Here is a 22,300-nt window from a genome sequence, read left to right on the forward strand (position 1 = left end):
CGGGGGCGGAGGAGGGTGCTTCATTAAGAGACAACCGCTGTCCTGTGGTGACATCACAGCCCTGCTTATATAGTCAGGCAATGGTCCGGGTCCCCCCGACGGTTCAGACACCTCCAAGTCAGCTGAAGGCAAAGCAGCAGCTGCACTCGCCTCTCTCTCTCTCTGTCTTTCTGTGTCTGTCTCTCCCTCTCCCTCTCCCTCTCCCTCTCCCATCTCTTCTTAGTATTTATGGACTTGACTTTCTAGAGGGCAGAAGATGGCAAGGATGAGAATCCAACTGGTGTGCATGATGCTGCTGGCTTTCGCCTCCTGGAGCCTGTGCTCAGGTAAGCCATGCGGGGCAACTTCCTGGGGCAGGGTGGGGTCTGTGCCCAGCTGCCCCCGTGGGCACTAGGGCTGCCAAACCTCCCAAGATTGCCTGGGAGTCCCTAGGGCTTAGAGAGACATCTCCTGGAGACTGCTGAGCGGCACGCAGGAAATAAATGATTGGGCATTCGTTAAAACACATATTAAAAGTTGAATCTGACTTACGCAGTTGCCCGGTGGGTTTTTAAAATGTCATAGCAATGTGCATTTGCCTTCCTGACAAAGTCATGGATGTCATTGCATCATGTGATGAAACCTCCCCGAATAGTTTCAAACAGAGTTGGCAAACCTAGTGGACAGGGAGTTATTCTTCCTTTTCTGGTGGTTATTTCAGAGGGGAGTTAGTTTAAAATGCACCTAGTCATTTTCAGGTAATAGTGGCTGTAAGGGCTATTTCACCCTCGGATTTTACCAATAGAAAGGGGCTCAGTTAACTCCAGACTCATACTTCTGTATCTGCAGAGGAGCCACCCTTCATAATAAGTTTTGAAGGGCATAGTTTTCCTGTCATTGCTATTAGTTTCTTTCTTTATATTCACCCAGTCTCACACAGCAGCAATATCAAGGGGCTTTTGGGGTCATTTTGAAACATATACCAGGATGACAGAACAAGAAGCAATGGTCTCAAGTCGCAGCAAAGGAAGTTTGCAAGGGAAGAATTTTGTCACCAGGAAGATAGTAAAACACGGGAACAGGTTACCCAGAGAGGTTGTGGACTCTCTCCTTGGAGGTTTTAAGACCTGGCTAGACCAAGCTTTGGCTGGGATGGTCTAGTTGGGGATGTTCCTGCTTTGGGCAGGGGGTTGGACTGGATGAGCTCCTGAGGTCCCTTCCAACCCTTACTTTCTATGATTCAGTGATTTAGAAACATATACCAGGGGCCATGCACTTGCTAATGAATGCTGAAAATATACCTGGTTTATATCTCTGAAGCATCCTACGGCTCATGAGAAGCCTTAATGTGTCCCGCACCAAACCAATGATGTGCGTTCTGTATACTGAGATCACCTCCATCAGTAGCTGCCGAATGACTGGGGGATGAAAAGCTGCAGGGTTACATCAGTACAAACCCAGCTCACAATATGGGGAGATAAAGTCATCTCTTTCTCTTCCAAGAGTAATTATGTGATATAGCTAGAGGATGACAGATTGTATGCAACACAATAATTGCTGTTTGCTTTATATTTTCCTTTGCAAAATGGTACAGATGCATGTATTCATAAAACTAACACTCTGTAACGGTTATTATACATGCATACACGCAGGCAGTACAAATGATTTCAAAACCTTGCTAACTTTCAGCGGTGTTAATCAAGTATTAAAGCATTTTGATAAGTCTGTAATCTATACAATAAAATAACATGAGACAAACCTTAAAAGAGTACACATGCAAATAACTTTCACACTTACCTTTTTAATGCTCCACGTCACAGTGTATTCAGGAATACTGGGATCTATTTTATAGCTTAACATTTCCCACCTGTGAACTTTTATATCAGGTAGCAAAATTCTCAGTATTATATTAGTAACATTTCCCTGTGTTGTGCCCAGCCAGATATTAAAGGAATGCTAAAGAAACCTTTTGAAAAGTATAATTAGTAAAGTAGGCACTGATGTTTGAAAATGCTTAAAAATGCAAGAAAAACACAGCCAACAACATAACTTTGGCTCTGATCTTGCTCCTATTTAAAGAGAAGAGAATTTTGGATTAATGTCAATATGCAAAATTCATTCCCCTGCTTTTTTGCTTTTTTTTTTACAATACAATAAAATAATATTAACAATTCTTCGTTTATATATATCACTTTTTACCCCTATATCAGAAAAGGCTTGTAACAAGAGGAAGTAAGCTTTAATTCAGCAGGATTAGATATACTGTACTTGAAATGGTCATTTACTATACAGGAAATAAGGCAGAATCTATCTGTACTTGAGAGAGAGGATAAATAAGCTCAGAATGGAAATGATTCTACAGTTTTTGCTAAAGTTAATGACTACAGTATTAAGACACAGATCATTTATTTTAATTTTCCTTTGAAAATATGGTTTACATTAAAGTGAAACATATCTTCTTGTACAATTTAAATATCATACTGCATCTAAGTTGCTAATCATAGGAAGGAAAAACAAACTGTATATTTCCATTTTGCTGAAAAAATACAGTATGATATAATCAAAATGTATATTCAAAGCTCTCCATAATTTCGTCCCATTAATATATCTCCCTTGAGCTCCTCCAGCATCCCTTCCCAATGCTTGTGCTCTCTGCATCAGTTCCTTCTGCCTCTTTTTTTTACTGACTTGTAAGTCCAGGTCACCTACCTTAGCAAACTTTGAACCAGGAATAGTCTCCCAAGTAACACATACCAGGCTTCCTTGTTCTCTTTGCTTGGCACATTGAAGAAAGATTTAGGTGTTCTGTGCAGTGTTTGAGATTTTGGTATAAATATAAACTCCACGCTTGTCCAAACAAGAGCCTGTCTATATAGTTCTTGGTAATAATGGTAAAGCTGGATAGGAAACTAACTGCTTTTAACTACCAAGATGACAGTGAATAGTACTGAAAGAAAGGCTGAAAGGACGTTACTGGTTGAGTTTCTCAAGGACTGGTCTTGCGACAGGTTTTGTTTGATTTTTTCATTCAAAGCCTGACAACATTAATATGAACAGCAATCGGGAAATTGCATGGCAAGACCTGAGGACTAGTGTAATAGAAATTCTGCCTACAACCTTATCAGGGGCCACCAGCAGTGACTCGGGGAAAGTCTGTTCACCAGGGCCCCCCTTGGAGTCACCAGAGACAATGGCCACAAGCTGAGGGAGGGTAGGTTTAGGTTAGATATTAGGAAGAACTACTTCACAGTAAGGGTGGCCAGAGCCTGGAATAGGCTCCCCAGAGAGGTGGTGCTCTCACCTTCCCTGGAAATCTTCAAGAGGAGCACCTGGCTGGGGTCTTATGACCCCTGCCACCTCCAGTGCTCCTTCCTGCCTATGGCAGGGGGTCAGACTAGATGATCTGTCTAGGTCCCTTCCAACTCATTGATTCTATGATTCTATGAAACGGGATGAAATTCAGAGCTACTTAATGCAAGGTCCTGCATTTAGCAACTAACAAGAGTTTCTTGCTGTACTCATCTACTGAAAACAATAGAAAACAAGAAGAATTTAGGAGTAATCATTGATCAAAAGTGGACTGTGAATCACCCAGGTAATGTGGCTCTAAAAAGGGCTAATGCAAACCAGGGATATTAGGGTGGGGCGACAGGGGCAATTGCCCCAGGTGCTGATTGGGATGGGGATGTGTGAAAAACCGGCTTTTGCTCAAACTTCATGGTTGTGTTTGCAGAAGCAGCAGTGACTGGAAGTCATCACTGCCTCTGTGTGCAGAAGCTGCTCTGGGCACCTTGCCATGTCATTACACTTTTGCTAGAATACATCTGTTAAAGTACACCCAGTGGAGATAGGGAAGTACTAATGCCATTGTAGAAGGCACTAGTAACCTCATCTGATATAGTCAGTATAATTCTGATAATTCCTATTCACAATAGATGAATTCAGGCTAGAATACAGTGAAGGGTGACATGAGCAATAGGATCAGGAGGAAGGAGAGAGTCATATAAAAAGAGAAAAAAGAACATGGCTTGTTTAGCCTAACAAAACTAATGCCAAGAGGAGAAAATTCTGCTATTAACAAATACATCAGATACTTGTTAACATTCAGGAGAGAAAAGACCTTTTCAACTAAAGGAGAATTGGTTATAAACTGGCCATGAATAAAATTAGCTTGGAAATTCATAAAGGTTTTTAGTTATAAGAACAATCATGTTCTATTTGCACACAGGAGAAAAACCACCTTACTACTTTTAAAATGGAGCTTGTCAAAAAGGATCACCCGATGTGGTTGCCTTTGATAGTTGTGGACTGGGGTCGATGACTTAGGATGTCTCTTTCAGCCTTATGTTGCTATAGGAAAGTTTAAAATTACCTTGGAGTATTATATTGGCTGATACCTCCCTATAGGAGAATCTGAACAAACAAACTTGGTCAACAGATGATGTCAAGAACAGCTACAGGAGAACACATAGATCATGCTAGGACTGTAGATATTTAAATTGCATTGTCAATGTGATTTAAGTGTCTCTTCAGTTATTTTCAAAAACTAACTAAATAAGTTAATCTATTGGCTATGGACTACTGATATTTTTAGGGAAAAAATGCATAGATGTCTTAAATGAGCTCTATGTACTCATCTTCATCTTTCATTTAGGAGGGCTATCATATTTTCAAAAGAACAACTATGTCTCATGTAATTCAGCCCAGAATAGAATTATTTTGACTTTGTTTTATTCATCTAAAATATTTTTCTGGTCAAGTATAATGGAAGTATTGATCTGTCCAGGGGCAGATTAGTGGAAAAATGATTATACTACAATTAAACGTTATCACACAGAAATATTATTAAATACCAGTATGCCAAATTCTTGTCTATATAAATTCACTGTCAGAATGACTGCTATGAAATCAGATTCTTGTTCTCTAACTGCCATTAATTGATGTTTTAACTTCTACTTAAAGTTTCTTGTCATCTTAAAAAATATAATAAGATGTACAACTAAAAAACCAGCCTTCACAGTGTACAAGGGTGACAAATACTTTTGTTCAGGCACAGAAATGAGTGAAGAAGTTACAGTAGCATAAAATGAAAAGAGAGGGGGGAAATGGTATATTGAAATGACTGCAGTTTATGAACCTGATTCACAGCTAGACAAATTTGTAAGCCAGTCATCCCACTGATTTGGATAAAGCTCTGAAAAAACTGCTGGGTGACTTCAGTTACGATTTCTTATTACTTTGCGATGCATTTACCTAAGGCATCTATACTCATTCTTTCTAGATCATAATTTAAGACAGCAAGATACTTGCATGTTTCTTTACTGTAATTTAAGTCTAAAAACTCCTAGTATGATATGTCTAAATTCTCTATGCTGAAATCAAATGCCTCTGATTTGTGCTGAAATAGTAAACATATGTTTCTCATTTATTTCCAGATTCAGAGGAGGAAATGAAAGCGTTAGAAGCAGATTTATTGACCAATATGTATACATCAAAGGTAATTCTTTTCTTCCCATTTAGATGACTGGTAGAGAGCACATGAATTCTCATTACAAACATAGATGTCTTTCCACAAAGTAATAACCCATGGTCTAGACCTAAAAGTTCAATGCAAGACATTACTTTGGAGCAAAAGTTTCTTCTGGTTCAAAGGAAATGTAAAGGTGTTGATGTGACACAGAAAAAATAAAGGGTCTCTCACAGGGTCTCTCACTTGTAACATTGACACTTTCATTAAGCAGTAAGATTGTGTTTCATATATAGTGAGGCAAATTTATGTGGAAAATGTGTTTCTAATAGAATTATGTCTGATGAAAGCTAAATTAACCTTAAGTCCAATCCATGAATGAAATTTTATCACACTTTTTATATACATATAAAATTAACATATTCAGAAAACAAAAGCTGTTACGAACAGATGTCAATTTTGGTTTAAGAATAATGTAATAGTTTTAATAGAAAAATATGAGACAAATAGCCACAAAAATAGTAATCCAGTGAATAATGTTTCCTCTGTGAGTGATTAAAGCGCCTGACACTTGCGCATGCACACACATACACACACCCCGTACATCCCCCCAAATACACAGGATGTAATACATTTCTTGGCTCCACGTAAGTGAAGTTTTCACAGCTGAACATATGCATTTAAGAAGATGGTAGCCAAAAACTAGTGGTATCACTGTTTTCCACAAGTTATGTGGGGAGTATTTACATGTCTAACTCTTCCACGATAAATATGTTTTTAAACTAGAATGGAATAAAAATAAGATTCTTTAGGTGTTAGAGTTTATCTATACTTTTTTGAAATTCAACAGAAAAATAATATGAAATGTTTATGAAAGGTTTCAGTAAAAATTAACCATATAAAATCCTAATTGCTGGATTAAGGAAGAAATCTCATTGTGGATGGTTTATTCTATATTTGCTCTTGTCAAGAATCTTTGCCCCTCGCTCTGAGCCTTTGTTAGAAACCTCTGTTATCAGCCACCAACAGGGACGAGATCACACTAAAGCAACCTTTGACTTGACCTGGTCTGGCAATTCCTATGTATTCATATGTAACTGTTACATTTCTAACTGGTAAGATAACAAGGTCCAGATGCCACAGAAACCAGTTTTGTTTCTGTTATAAAGAATTAATGGAGATTCTTTTCCTGAGACCCATTTGGGTGTGGAATGCTCTGAAAAGAAATCTGTTTCTGAGCCCCATAAGACTTTGGCTGAAGTCCTAAAGGCAGAAGGTACTGTAGACCTTATAGACTGACTAAACAATAGATGCATACACTTTCATAAGCAGTGCTTACTTCTGCCTCTCTCTAAAATCCTAAATCCATTGAAATGATTGGGAAGCGAGCTACTAACTTCAGCTGAGCTGGAATCCATCCCTGTGTTTCTTCCTCCCTTTACTATACAACATAATTGCTAAAAGATTTGTTTAGCAGTTGATTAAAATGTGCCAAAACAGATATCTCTGACAACATAAGTATGACTCTCATCTACAGTCATGCATTGTATTGCATGATGTAACTTGTTATTTAACTCTTCCTCTGTCCAGGAGTTCATATGCTGTATACTTGCCATATTAAATTAACTGCTCGTAGAGAAATGCTTGACTTAATGTATAGTGACAACGTGGCAGTCTCAAGCTCCTGGACATAATAACAACATCCTAGTTAAGATTTGATGAAACTCTACAAAAGTCCTACTTTGCATGAAATATCAGCATGGTAATCAATTATAGGAATGGTAAATTCCTTTTTAAAGCAGGTTATGCTTGTCTGTCCTTCATCAGAACACAACTTTGATTCTATTGCCTGTTTTAAATGTGTAAAGGAATGTGAGCACATTTCAGGGTGGAGGATATCATGCCTAACCAGTCTTTCTAAACTGGATGCCTGCCACCTGCTATCTAATTACACCTGAGGATTTTACTGTTATATATCACTAATTGAAATTGTCATGGAGTTGGCAGTTGAATTTGGAAGTCTAACCAGCTACGTTCTCAGAATTTTGGTGGTTTTTAATGCTAAAAGGAAAAAGTAAATATATTTATTTTTAAAGCTGGATTTACACATATAGTAGAGTAGTTGATCAGTCAAGTTAATACCATCTGGCCTTCCAGATATGTCCATTAAAATTCTTCACAGACATGTTGTGAATTCCTGGACCTATCCAGAACAAGCCCAAGTCCTAATATTCCAAGACAATAATACAGCATTAAAACATGCAGTATCATTCCCAATTTATATAAAACACTTATGTTATTGACTTCTGAGAGTACTGCCCCCAAACTAAATAAGTTAAAACAAATCTTTAATGCCAAGAATATGGTGATCATTCTTAGTTAAACAAGGCCTGTTAAATGACCATATGCACCATTTGATAGAGTGAGGTGCACCTACACATGCAATTAATGCAACTGAATATACTCTGGCTCAATTTGAACTGGAATAAACTAATCCTGACATGACTGTCTACACAGACATTTAAGTGCAGTTATTTACTGCAGCATAGGATAGTACCTGTGTCTGACAGGAGTATCCTACGCCAGAGTAAATTAATCTATTGTACACTAATTTCAGTGCAGGTATAGTCAGTGATGCTATACTGTGTATTAAGTTAGTTTAACATGCAGTAAAGTGCATGTGTACACATGTCCACAGATAACCACTTCTGCCACATTTCCGAGAAGATGAAGGGATCAAATAGGAGTTCTCTGAAATGGTTTAAGACTTTCCTCTAACACCAAACTTAAAGGTTGCTAATGGACAACAGTTTGTCTGCCTCTGGAATTCACATTTGTGGAATCTCTTAAGGTTCAATATTTTCTCCCATCTCACTTAAAATTTGGGAGATGTAGTGAAACAAAGAAGCATACAGTGTCATCAGGATGCAAGAAAATCACTACTCTTCGGGTGCCTTTACATACAATGCTACATTGCCATAGCAAAGCACTATGGTAACGTAGCATTAGCGGTCACAAACAGTGCCGCAGCTACATTGCTGTACCAACACATTCCCTCCATGATAGTGTTTTGCTATGGTGATGTAGTGCCTAAAAATAACTGTGTTCAGTGCTCATGGCACAATATGGGGTGTTACTGTGCCAACTTTTACTACTTCCAAAAAGTTGTACTAAAAGACGGTGCAGTAACAACATTGCCATAGTGATATGTATAGATGTGCCCATTATTTCTTTGACATAATATATAAACAACAACAATGTATAGCTTTCTCAATGCCTAGCTAAAACTGGTACTTAAAGTAAGAACAGCCCAAACCCAGGCAAGACTGAGGTGGGGCTGTTAGAATAAGGGTTGAAGAAAATGTTTTTTTCTGTACTTTGCTCTGCTGTCAAGGTGCTAGTTCTTAGACTATTAAGTTAGTCAGCAGTCTTGGTCTTTTCTGGAACTCCTCATTGCTCTAGGATGCCCAATATCTATGGTAGCAAAAACCTCATGATCTCATGACCTCCAAATCTGAAACTTGCACACGCATTCATTATGTAATACATTCTGTACAATACACCAACTGGTACAAAATTCATCAACCTGTCTTTTTGGAAACAGAAAATACTTTTATTGGTATTTCCTTTTTAAATATTTGGAAGGCACCTCTGATACTACACCAGTGGGATACATATAAGCACTAACATAGAGACGTTTCAAACCTTTTGCAGCTGAATATTTTGGGTATAGCCCAGCATCCCATTGAACAAAAGAGGAAACATCTAAATAGTAAAATCTCATGATGCGGAGAAAGAAGTAAAGTTCAAAATGGACTGGAATCACCAAAATGGCTTAACTTGTAAGATACTGCTTTACTTCTATAATTTCCTGACCAGCATTATAAGCTGCTTCTGGTACAAGACATCTGATTTTTTAATATAGTCATTATTTGTTATTTCATTTAAAAAATAATCTTCTTTCTTAAGGAAGTGGGTATAGGATGCAAGAAACTGAAAGTATTTTTTTAATATCAAATTTTTGTATTGAAGATTTATCGATGTGTCAGCTAGTAGCATTACTTATACTGCACAATGTATGAATACACACACATTAACTTGCTGACAGTTAAGCCAACTTAAAGTTAAGTTGACTTAACTGTTACAGTATACAAACGTATGTGGAGAAGAGTTGACTTAAACATCATACAAGATGATATATTATTATCTTAAGTCACATTAGTTAAGTTGACTTAGCTCACAAGATGGATGCCATCGTGTCAAGGAGCTGTATGTGTATACATTCCAATGTGGCTTATTTTAAGTCACCTTAGTACATGTGTACACAACCAATATTATTTAACTAGAAATGGAAAGAAAGCAACTAACATGGAACCAATTTTTGGGTATAACTAATGGTCTTCTCCAGTCCTCTATAGTCATCAGTCTCAAACAAAGAAAATTCCATTTTAGCATATATTTTAAAGAATATTAGCTTATGGTTTGTATTCTGAAATATATTAAAGGTAAGAAAAAAGGCCAACATTTCTGCACTCACCAACTTTCAATACTGTTATTAGAAGACCCAGATGTCAGATTCACTACATTAATTCATCATCAAGAAATCGCAAATCCAGATCCATACTGAAAAAACCTCCATTGTTATATCAAATCACTACCAGACTCTCTCTCTCTTTTAAAAAGAAAACCTTCAGTATATTAATTCCGTTCTTTTAGCCTTTGGTGCTTTCATCTCCTGCATGGTTTCTTTTTCCAAACCGTATCTTGAACACTTAGCCACTGTTGTTAGAACTTTGTGGAAAATATGCCATGCATTGCAACTGAACCAGAATTATTAAACTCCAAAATGCAAGTCTGTATATCACAGTATTATTGAATATTTCATATAATTTATAAATAAACTTACCTGAGTTTAACACTTGCTATTACTGTAGAGAAAGAGGCTTGCCCTCTGCAGTGGTTGGACTTTGTCTGGAGAACTTCCTGATGGAAAATTATACATATTCTTGGCTTAGGTAGAGACATTCAAAAAGCCAAAGGCAGAATTGCTCTAAGTTACACGGTTTTCTGTAAACAGTGTAGTTTAGATCAGTAGTGAACCAAACACACATTCACCCGTTGGTATGGGGTGGAGGAGGAGGGAGCAAATCTTAGATTGGTTCTGCCTTTTTAAACTAGTCCATGTGTACCAAACTTATGTTCGGTTATGGCTATAGACCAGTTTCCAATAACATATACCAGTAAAAGTGTAATCTCTATACCTGGCCCTTAACTGACAATTAACTTATTCAGTGAATTCTTAAAGACCTATGAACTCATTACATGATCTGACACTATCACGAACCAGGAATCACTAAACTAAAGTCAAAGATGTTAAATTGACATATGTGGTATAAGTGGGAATCAGATCTATTGTACCAATGTATTTTAGGTGTGTGTTACAGATAACACTACAAAGACTATCACTTTTGAACCCGCACAAAAGTAGCCTTTTTCTGGTCTAGCCAGTAAGAAAACTAGTTAACTTGAGTTGGCCAGAAGTTCTTACATTCATATACTACCAATGCCTTCAAAAATGTTTTTTTTAAGGGTGAAATAACCAGTTAGGATAGAGTTACATACTTTAGACCCGAAAGATACCACAGCTCTGCACAGGAGACTACCACAACTTTCCCAAGACACACCCATATGTTGAAATCATCATTCTTTGTGTAAAAGCTTGGAAGATGCAACCAGCAAAACCAACTGGTGACTTGAAAATTAACACACCTCCCTAATAATTTGTTTTTTTATTACAATTTAGTTTAATAAAAAATACTAAGAGTTCTTGTTATATTGTGAAAGACAGTGTATAGCAAGCTGATCATTTTGCTGAAATGTTCAGTATTTTAATAGAAAAATATTTAGAAGTAAACCAAAGAGGATTTTGAAATTGAAATGGACATTTTCCACATATTTTAATCCACATCCTCCTAATTAAGTCAGACATATAATAAAGAGGTTGTTATTATTTTGAACCTGTCACATCCTTCCAAATAATTTAACAGCCTAATTATATCATCTGGATGGAGCAACAGATGAGCCCTTAATAAACAAAACATAAACAAGTTTCAAGTGATTTACAATGAATTGACATTTCAGATTAAAAACAAAGTACCACTTTTGATCAGTGAACCTAAGAGAGCTATGAGGAATTTGCAGAAGCAAGGTACTTTTAATAAAGGTCTAAATTATGCTCACTTAAAAACACGTTTATAGCTGAAAGAAGACTAAAGTCCGAAAGAAATTTCTTAAAAAAAATTCCGTCAGAGATGCTAGTTTATACAGCTCCCCTTGTCAGTTTCTATCTTAATTATTTCCCCTGGAAACACAGGATCAACATACTGTACGGTATTCATCTCCATCAGGAAGGTGCCTCAAAGAAGCAGAAAGTTATGGGGATGTTTAACTGTCACTTAACTAAATACAGTACCACACACTTACCTAACCATGCCATGGCTTAATATAAGGGGTGAATCCAAGGGGTTGCAGTGGTGTACTTGCACCTCCCCTCTCCTTTGATTGCTGGTCCACCCAAAGTTTAAAACAAGCTCAGTGGCAGCAGCATTTCTATTCAGGAAGCAGAGAGGGAGTTACTTGACTTTGTAGCTCATAATCTTCCTGATTCCTTCTAAACTCTTCATTCCACATGTGTTAAAAACCCTCTCTCCTTTTTCAAATTATCTTAATGTTCCCCTAGTTTAGCTATCCTTTCTGCAGTCTGCTAGCTGCTCTTGGTCATGCACCTCCTATTTCACAGCCCTGTAGGTTGTTTTTAACTCTAACTAAAAATATGAATTCAGGCATGGAAATATTACCTCAGATGAACATTATCTCAAGTGTGGAAATAACTTTCAGGGAAGCATTGAGTATATTGTCAAGGTGTTTACTGAATGTGAAAGGGATGTACATTTAATTCTAATGACTACAGGACTAAAGAGACATCATCTTTTGAATTTTTTTTGCCTAATTTGTGTTTTAATACATAATGTAGCAAATTACATATGGTAATTTAATGTACATTCCAATAAAGTTATATTTATTTTTGCTTCAATCTTAAATGGATTAATATAGCCTTAGTTTCTTATTACGTGGAGCAAAATGTGTGTTGTGTTATATGGGATGATGCACCACACCATCTACACCCTTCTTTTCATGTATACATCCATTCATGTATACAAATTTTGCACTTATAATACTTTGTACACCCTTCAGGGTACAACATTTGGTGGCTTCATTGACTCAATGAACAAGAAATTACTGCTCATCCTGTGCTTTGTCTGGGCTTGTGAATTTGTATGTCCCCAGTTGTTATTTCAACAGACTGCTTTCTTCGCTGGGGGTGGGATGGTAGGGGGTGAAGTTTTAAAGAAGAAGAAGCGGGGAGGGGAGAGATGAATGAAGAGAAGGAAAAACATAATGGAGGAGGAAGCACCTACTGCCAATCAAAACGCAAGCAAATACTCCAACTTCTCAGAACATTTTGGCAAGATATTTGCAAATTTGAGTCAAATTCCATGAATATTTTTGGCCCAAAATGATTTTGTTTTGTTTTTTTAAAATGTCCAAATATTTCATTTCAAAATGTTGAAATGAAATAAAATGTTTCATTTCAGAATAATCAGAAAATTATTCTGTATTCACATTTACAGAAATAAATAGACTTTTAATTTTGAATATGTGTGTAAAAATAATCAAGGCCTAAATCATATCCTTCCCTCCCCCACCCTCCATCCCCACAAAAAATGGACACAATATTCCTTTGGAGGTTAAATAAAATCTGATTTAGCCAGAAAACCTGAAATAAAATACATGTTATGTTGACCCAAATCAGTTCTTTTCTGAATGTTCAGTTTAGTCACCAAAAGAAAAAGGGTTCATTATTTGGACAGCTCTTCTTCCACGATTCTAGTTCCTCACCACCTTGAAACCTCTGTAGTCATAGCATACAAGCTCATGAGTCCTTGGCAACCTGATATTTCATGGTTTCCAGAGTTCACGGTTCTGGAGAATCTCTTCATGTGGATTGCCTTGGTGTTACAGATCTGAGTTACCAGGTCCATGGCTCCTCTGTAGTCCACGAGCCAAACTGGCACGGAGCTGGAGTTTCATTTCCTTTCACAGGGAATTTTTAGGTATTTGTTTTGAACTGGGGAATTGGATCCTAATGCCTAAAATCTTGTAGCTTGGAATCAGCCCTATTAAGTTGCAACATGCTCCCTACACCAAGTCTTCAGAGAATAGGCCTGATTTTCCACTGGTTTGCACTTCATATAGTCATTTTTATACCTGTAAAAAGTGAAAGTGTTATATTACCATTCCAGTTTGATAGCTCTTTAATACTGCAGGTGATGATACGTGGTGCAAGGTATTGATGAATTAGATTTAGGACATTTAATGAATAAGTTTCCCTAATTACAATACACCTTAACTAGTGACTTAATATTGTGTTGATTAACAGATACCCAGATTATCACTGAAATGCTTGATAATGTCATATTCTCTTGCTAATGAAAATATTGTATTTTACATTTTTATTTCTATATTTTTGATTAGTTTATATTTGTATCTTCAGATTAACAAGGCAAAACTTCCTTACTGGAAAATGACCCTGCTAAATATTTGCAATATGATAAACAACATAAATAACCAAGCAGAAGAAACCTCAGAGGTTGATGAAGATGATCTCATTACAAGACAGTTTCCTGCTGCTCTGGACAGCTTCAGTTTGGAAGCAATGCTGACAATATACCAGCTCCAAAAAGTTTGCCACAGTCGAGTTTTTCAGCATTGGGAGGTAAAGCAAAATGTTGAAAATGCACATTACTTGACATACATTCATCCTTTATTTATATTCCAAGTGACACTTTTAAACCTGAGACCCCTATCTATTTCACATGAACATTCCCAGAGACTTGAGCACTTTGTTCCAAACAGCTCCTTTTTACACATGTGGTTCCATTTCCCCTCCCATTGTGTTGGTGTTCTTCAACAAGGCTCCTTTCCTTTTTCATGTCCTTCTGGCAAGGCATTTAGCAGAATTCTCAGATTCATTGAATCTAATAAGCCATGCTATGGATGCTTCTGCTGTGGCCTTGAACTCGTGATCTCTGGGCTGGTAACATGTACCACAGCACGCACACCAACATGGTTTCATTGAACCACTTTTGAATATGGATAATTTCTTAAGGGCTGGGGTTGATTAAGAATGAAGACGCAGATAAAAATGTAAAATGTTAACTACATAACCTTTCCATGATTTCTAGCAATTCCAAAAAAACAAGCATACGCATAAAAGATGAGCATCATGGTAGAGTCAAAACCTGTTTAACATTTAGAAGAGTTACTCCAGGTTGATTCTGGTATAACTGAAAACAGAAGTTAGTAATGTATGTGTGTTTGAAATATTATTGGGCCTAATTCATGGTTGCTCTGTAATCTATTTGCAGTATTTGTTTCAGGGAAAGTGTATTCCCAAGGTGAGCACCATCTAGCAGAAGGCCTTCTCCACCAGAACTACAATCTGTTACTTCAAAGGCTGTTTTAAAGAACAGATGCCCCTGGATGGGGAGCATATAAATATGACATAGAACAGTGGTTCTCAACATTTAGAATCAAGGCACCCATTGGAAAATGCTAGCTCTTAGCTTTTACTCATTTTTGACTACAGAAAAATAATAGAGCATTTTTTCTGTTGGAAACAACTCAGCAAGACCACAACAGGTCACATTTATATGAAGTCTCTGAATTTATCTTGTGAATCAGGTTTGCATATCTAAAAGTGCTATTATTGTGTGGCACCTCCATGCACCCTTGGAAAGATCTTACGCCAGAAAATCATGGGCTTAGATCTACTTTCTTTTTCCACTCCCCAGTCTTTTCAACTACTCTGCCCTTATGTGCAGAATTGGTGAGAATTATCCCATACGTTTTACTGAACCTCAGTAGTGTGTTTTCTTTTGCAGCAGCTGAGACCGTATTAAAAAATAACTGCAACAATCTGCATTTTTGGGTCTTTTTCCCCCCAAACTCTTTTTCATCTGTACATTTAGCTGTGCAAAGGATTTACTTGTAGAACTGACACTCTCCACCATGAGACAGTCCTTTTATCAAAGGGGTACAGGCAGACTTTCAAGTAGCTGAAGCCCAGCAGTTTCAAGGTGCTTGAAGCTACGGCTAAAGAGCATTTTTTGATGTAGATTAGTATTAAGGTCAAGGATTTCAAAAAAATATTATATATGCTATAAAAAAGAAAGGGAGGAGTGAAATGGAAGACGACTGCAGTAGGCTTGAGAGTGACCTTCATTGCTGAGAAGGAACAATATAGTACCTTTGAGTAAATGAGACAAGTTCTGGTGATTCTATTTATTGCAAGCCTATTCTAAAGACTATTGAAATCATTTAGAGAATGTCTATTGATTGATTACAAAGTCCTTTAAATCAGGACTTTTTTATCAAATTACCAATACCACCAAGGTTATTGAGAAGTACTACCTGAGAGTAACAGTAGTCTCAGGTATTAGTCATGTGAATAATTTGATGGATGAAAGATGTTGTAATAAAAATTGAACCTTCATGCAAAACTGAAAAAATAATTTTGAATATTGTTTGACTTTTAACCTATTTCCCATTTCACTTGGTATTTGAAGTGTAAATATAGAAATATTTCTAGGATATCCAGAATCTCTTCAGATTTTTATCTTAGATCACAATAATTTATATGAGAATGAAAACAGCAGGAAGCTTTACGAACAAGATATTGAAAATTTAAGAATGAAATCCTGCCACATAGAAATCAATGGTAAAAACCTATGCATTTCAATAGAAACCAGACTTCATCCAGTTTTTCTGTCCTAAAATGTTGAGGTTGACTCTTTAATAGGATTAAACAGGTTCTTCTTCTTCTCCTTATGTCCTTCCCGTAAATTAGATGCTCTTTTTCCAGAATCATGCACAAACAATGTCTCTTTCTTTTGTTATAACAAAGTCCTCCTTCATACAGGGCCCACCAAGGAGTGGGCAAATGAGCAGGTGCTCCATAGTCTGCACTTCACCAGACTCGCATATATTCATGTAATGAGAATAGCCTCATTTGACCATGGATTCATAGAATGTAAGGGGCTGGAAGGGACCTCACAAGATCATCGGGTCCAACCCCCCTGCACTATGCAGGAAAGATACCTGGGGTCAAGTGACCCCAGTGAGGCAACCATCCAGTCTCCATCATGTTTGTTTTTGATCTTCCAGTATGTGTGCAGGTAATCAAGCATCACCATGTTGGCCAGTCTAGATCAGCCCCACTGGGAACATCCACCTGGGGTCCCAAGTCCATTTCAGAGCACCTGATTTTAGGGTTGTGTGAAGCTTCAGTCCCTGATTCGATTTGGCAGACATTTAGCCTAATTTGATAGCTGATTGTCTGGATCCACATCAAATCAGGAGACCTTTCAATCTCTCCGAATCAAATCAGAACCCTCCAAATTGGTTCAGAGAGATTCAGTGATTTGGACAGAGACACAGTTTTAAATGTTTTTTCTACATACCTCAAGGTACCAGGTGGCTCGTGAATGCTGAGACATTGGGGTGGATGGAGCATCCCACAGGAGTGCGGGGGGCTCCCCAGCGCGCTCTGCAGCAGACCTGGAAGTGGACCAGAAGCACATCTGGTCCACTTTTGGGTCTGCCGGGGAGCATGCCAGGGGCCCCCCTGTGCTCCTGTGGGACGCTCCATCCACACCCACATCACGGAGTTCACGAGCCACGCCTGGTACCTCGAGGTATGTAGAATAAACATTTAAAGCTGTGTCTATGGCTAAATCGCTGATTCACCAAATCAGCATCAATTCTTTAGATTTGGATTCGGCCGAATTGAATCAGGGACAGTGATCGGAATCAACGAATCACATCACTGTCCCCAATTCAGGTCGAATCCAAATCCCAATCGAATATGGCCCATTTCACACACCCCTACCTAACCTGATTGTGCATAATCTTTGTTTCCATAACCTGATTCATGCCCTGTCAGCTGTCATGTCCAACAGTGCAAAACTGGTCAGAAAACTGTTTCATGCTTTAAGCTGTTTAGTTAATTCTGTATGACTAGAGTGGATGCCTATGGTCTTCCATCTGCCTTGATATTTCTTTTTGGCTTGCTACCTTTCTTCTGATATCAGGTGGTGCAATACTGACTAGTAAGTACAGGCTATCCTTTGGTGTTGTTTTGGCTTTAGACATCCTGTTATTTCATGACTACTATCATTTAGAACTGGGTCTAGTTTCTTGGCATGAACTGATCCGTTGATTACAAGGTATTTAGTAGAATTTAGCAGATTTGTTGGCATCTGATGGGGGACACAACATGAATGCTCCTGCTATGGCCATTATGGCAGTTGGAGCATCTTTACATATCTTTAAATAGGTTACAGATATGTTATTTTCACTTCTGGGAAGCATTGCGATATTTTTTTCTCCTCAGTGGGAATGTCAAGAGAATGTATTTTTACAAATGTACCTAGTGATTATTTTTCTTTTAGTTTAATTAATTACCAGATTAATTACTTCACTTGTTTTAGTCTATGTATTTGCTGCTTCTCTTTATTCTAAAGAAAAATAGATTCTATAATGTCTCTATTCATATGTTACAGTTACTTCAGCAAGAAGTTTTTGATCCAGAGAATTCAAACCAAGAGAAAGATATCATGAAGAGGAAAACCCCTTATATTCTGAAACGGCAACTACATGTGAACAAAGCTAGAAGACCATACATACTTAAGAGAAATTCATATTACTGAGGCAGCAAAAGAAAGCAATGTATATTTAGTTTATAAGTAACTGTGTGTTATGGGTAACTTATTTAAATCTAAAATCATATTTGTGTGAAAAATATACTATGAAAAATTATCAAGATGATAACATAACTGTGTCTTTTTTGCAACTGTTGTTTCTTGAATGTGATTTTTCCTACTTCAGATTAATTCGATCAATACATTTGCAAATAAATCTAGTTTCTAAGCATGATGTATTGTACAGAATTGAGATTTCAAAATATTTGGTATTTTTTCTGTTTTTTAAAACACACCTACCTACATCAGGTAAGTTATCCATAAAGATGCCTGATAGTCATACCATTTCTTAATGAAGCACCTCAAACACCAGGTTGCCTCAGCGCTTTGCATCCAGCTGAACCTCCTACATTTTTCCTAGCTGTGTAACAGGAAACCTATAAGCTCTGTAAATTCCATCTCAAGCTGAGTCTCTCATGTCTTCTAAACCTCCTGCCATAATGCTATTGGGCTAGATCATGACTGTCCCCACTACATTCTTAACTGTATGGAAGGAGGTTGGACAGATCCTATTATCTCTGCTTCCAAGGCAGTCAGTGGTAGAATAGTCCCTGGTGTAGGGACCCTACAGACTCCCCATCAGCCTACCAATTCAACTAGGGGAAAAATGAGACAATTTGCTACTGAGTGTCATTTAGAGGGACAGTCATTATACATTTGGTTATGGTTATTAATGTCTGAAAACAGTGACAGAGTATACTATTCAGTGCAAAGTACAAACAGGTTCAGGTAGAGTCACACAGTATGTGTCAGTAGGCCTTAGGATTGCTATACAACCTAAGCACTTCCTGCCACTGATACAACCTGAGCTAATCACAGTGGTCTCCTATTTCAAGTTGGCTTACTTCTGAGTCATGACTAGGGTCACCTTATGGGCCAGTGTGAAATCTGGGACATTGCCACCCCTCTCCCCACCACTTTCCCTTCCTCACAGGGAATCAATGGCCCATTAATGACCCATTGTTCTTGACTCCATAGGTGTTAACAATCACCTGTGAAGTAACAAATAGTGTTAATGGGCAGTTTTGCTCTCTATTAGTGCTTCCTGCCCAGCAGTCAATAAGGGGTGGCTTGGTGGTTGGCTGTGCTCAGCAGTTGCCTGCAGTTCAAGTAGCCTGCAGGGCATGCTGGGAGGCATTCAGGAGTACACCCAACCTGCTGGCCTCAGCCAGCTCAGGTATCCTGAATGCCACTTCTCACCAAAGGGTGAACATGTGTTCTGTTTGCTACTGATCTAACCTACACTGCTTACAGAAAACTGTGTAACTTAGATTAATTCTGCCTCAGGCTTTTTAAATGTCTATACTTAGCCAATATGTCTTCTGACCAGAAATAACAAAGCAGAATAGATTGTCTTAGAGGTTCGTTTTATTTAATATATGGAAGAATTGGGGAACCTCTAAATAGCAATGGGCAATACACCCAAAATAAGTTAACGTTTTAAACAATTTCTTACTATTTTAGGAACTTAAGTTCAATTTTCAAAGTGACTTAGGTGACAAAGTGACTAAGCCAGGAACCCAAGTTTCATTGAAACTCATTGAGATTTAGGTTCTTAGATCATTTAGATTTAATAGGAGTCAGCTCATCCACACCTAACTTTTACACTTTTTCCATCTAGGGAGGAATTCAGAATCTTGTGTTAGATACTAAAGTTTCCTGAACATGGCACAGGAAGAGAAAGACATCCAGTAATGGGAATCACAACAGCTAGCATACAGAGTGGGGATAAGGTTGGGTGGTTAGGTCATCTGCCTAGCCTAGCTAGTAGGAATGCTAAAGTTTCTCCCCAAATTGAGACACTACCTGAGACTCTTGGTAAGGTGCTTATGTAAAAGCAGAATTCACAGCTTGAAACTCTTTCCTAGACTTAGTCATCTATGTTGTCCCTGAGATAGCTAAGTAGTTGTTCTGACTTAAACTTAAATGTCTACATATGATTAGGCACCTAAAGAGGGGTGGTTCATTCAGTTGGATTTAGGCACTTATGTGCTTTTGTGGATCTGACCCTTTCAGCAAAGGTGGCTAATTTTTTATTTAAAAAAATTAACCAGCTCTAATATTCATAAGAATTAAAAACAGTGTTGCTAACATTGACCATGTACAGACAAACAGTTTTTTCTGAGATAGTCACTGCTCTCCCAGGAGAAGCCACAAGTGAGCAGATGTTCAATATTTTTCTCCCAAAGCAAAAATGGCCACTCTAGGACAAAAAATTTCCTGGGAACAACTAGGGTTAAATCAGACCTGGGAAAAATTCTCCTGGGAGAGTGAATGTCTGTTTGTGTTTTCCTCTGAGGGAAGTCACTTCACAGTCTTCCAGCATTGCAGGATACTTTGCTCCTGATTCTCTCCAAGGAGACAGTGTTGCTCACTGGACTCTGCTCCAGTTTGGCAGAGTAGAAAACTCACCCTTCATAGTCCCACATTGTGTTGCAGTGAGACAAAGACTGGCTCTGATAATTCTGGGTCAGCCAATCAGTGTTACCCTGTGCACTGCTGCTATTCTATTTCTGGGTAGACTTAGAGAGTCTGCAGAACATGCTGAGATGTGTGCACAGGGGTCCCCTAGCTGCACAATGTCATCATTGCAAGCTTTCTGCTCTTCAAGGACTTGGCATTCGAATGTCCATTCAGGCATCTCTGGGTAATTTTCTACCAGGAAAATAAACTTGGGGAATTCTCTCAGATTATTTGAAGGTGTGTACTCATAGTACCTTCTATTACCTCAAAGGGGGCTTATTTTGAATGTTGACACCGATATTCTCTTCCATAAGTTGTCAGATGCTTGTGGTACTGTAACAATATATCATTCTGGTCTTGGATATGGACTTCAAATTGATTTATGTCAACTCAGTGGCAATGTGTAGTAGGTGCATGGGGGGGCATGTGCACCCCCTGAGGGTGCTGCTGCACTCCTGTCAGGCTGCACTCCCTGTTTAGGTGATGGGCAGGGGGCTAGGCAGGAGTGCCAGTTCCCCTCTCTGAGCGCTGGCTGGGAAGTGGGGCCGCAAGCAAAAGCGGCCGCACCACTTCTGGAAGTGGCCGCGGGACTTCTGGAAGTGGCACAGCTGCTCTTTGTTGAGTGAGATCAGCTGTGGGGGGCCCCCCCCCCCAGTTGCTGACTCAATACACACCAGTCACCCATGGTTCAACTCATACACTTGCAAGTGATTAAGGAATAGCATTAAACAGTTCTACAAGACTTTGAAGGAATAATTGATAGGAGGAAAAAAAAGAAAGATTTTTATGGACCTGACAGAAAATCAGAAGAGTGAATGGAAAAAGTTCTGAGCTAGCCACACAAATGGTATCATATAATATAATTTCAGTTAGTCAGTGAGGATACAGAAGCAAATATATTTGGCATTTTAAAGGTAAACTGGAAGCGAAGAAAATACAGCAAATAAACTCAGGAAATATACTACAATTATGCTATTCACTCAGATAAAAGTTTGTCAAAAGCTGTCATAAACTATGCCTTTTAAAGCTTAGAGCTTTTCCATGCAAATTCAGTCAGGAATAAAAATTAGCTTGCAACATCAACAGCTGAATATCAGCAAACGTGGTTTAAATGAACGAAGGCATTTGCAAGTCATACTTAACCCAGCTTCTTGAATACTTAAGGCATAGTTCATTCATTCTTTTTTTCTTTTTTATAACTCAGAACTGGGTTATTATTTATGTCTTTTAAGGTGATTAATTCATATTGTCAGCCTAGCACTTAGAAATATTTATTCTTACTTATTTTTTGTTTAACAAACTTGTGCTTAGTGAGAGATTTGGTGGCTTTTTGCTGTATACTTCTCTATGGAAAAAAGACATCTACTCTTTATTTCAGGTAGTTGGTATGTGTCCAATCCATTATTCATATCTTTATATTTATTTTCTCCTCATACTCAAACTTTTCAAATGGACCCTCAGGCAACTGCCTACCCATATCAGACCTTTCTGACAATTCAGCTGAATATTT

At 38.0% G+C, this 22,300-nt stretch overlaps 1 protein-coding gene across 1 annotated transcript; it reads left to right on the forward strand.

Annotated features, from left to right (window-relative positions):
* The first annotated feature begins 31 nt into the window (after positions 1 to 31).
* Positions 32 to 18,502, forward strand: NTS (neurotensin). The gene is made up of 4 exons (XM_019514821.1): positions 32 to 326; positions 5,415 to 5,476; positions 14,061 to 14,282; positions 18,130 to 18,502. Exons 1-4 carry the CDS (start codon positions 257 to 259, stop codon positions 18,274 to 18,276), a joined length of 501 nt encoding a protein of 166 aa, XP_019370366.1. The 5' UTR covers positions 32 to 256; the 3' UTR covers positions 18,277 to 18,502.
* Positions 18,503 to 22,300: the final 3,798 nt, after the last annotated feature.

Source organism: Gavialis gangeticus, unplaced genomic scaffold (assembly GCF_001723915.1).
Source record: "Gavialis gangeticus isolate Ggan-Ray unplaced genomic scaffold, GavGan_comp1, whole genome shotgun sequence".
Classification (NCBI taxonomy): Eukaryota; Metazoa; Chordata; order Crocodylia; family Gavialidae; genus Gavialis; species Gavialis gangeticus.

Excerpts from the sequence above, each read along its gene's own strand:
- NTS (XM_019514821.1), top strand. The coding sequence starts at position 257 with ATGGCAAGGATGAGAATCCAACTGGTGTGCATGATGCTGCTGGCTTTC. Across the intron at positions 327-5,414 it reads CTCCTGGAGCCTGTGCTCAG|ATTCAGAGGAGGAAATGAAA; the intron begins GTAAGCCATGCG and ends ATTTATTTCCAG. Across the intron at positions 14,283-18,129 it reads GAGTTTTTCAGCATTGGGAG|TTACTTCAGCAAGAAGTTTT; the intron begins GTAAAGCAAAAT and ends CATATGTTACAG.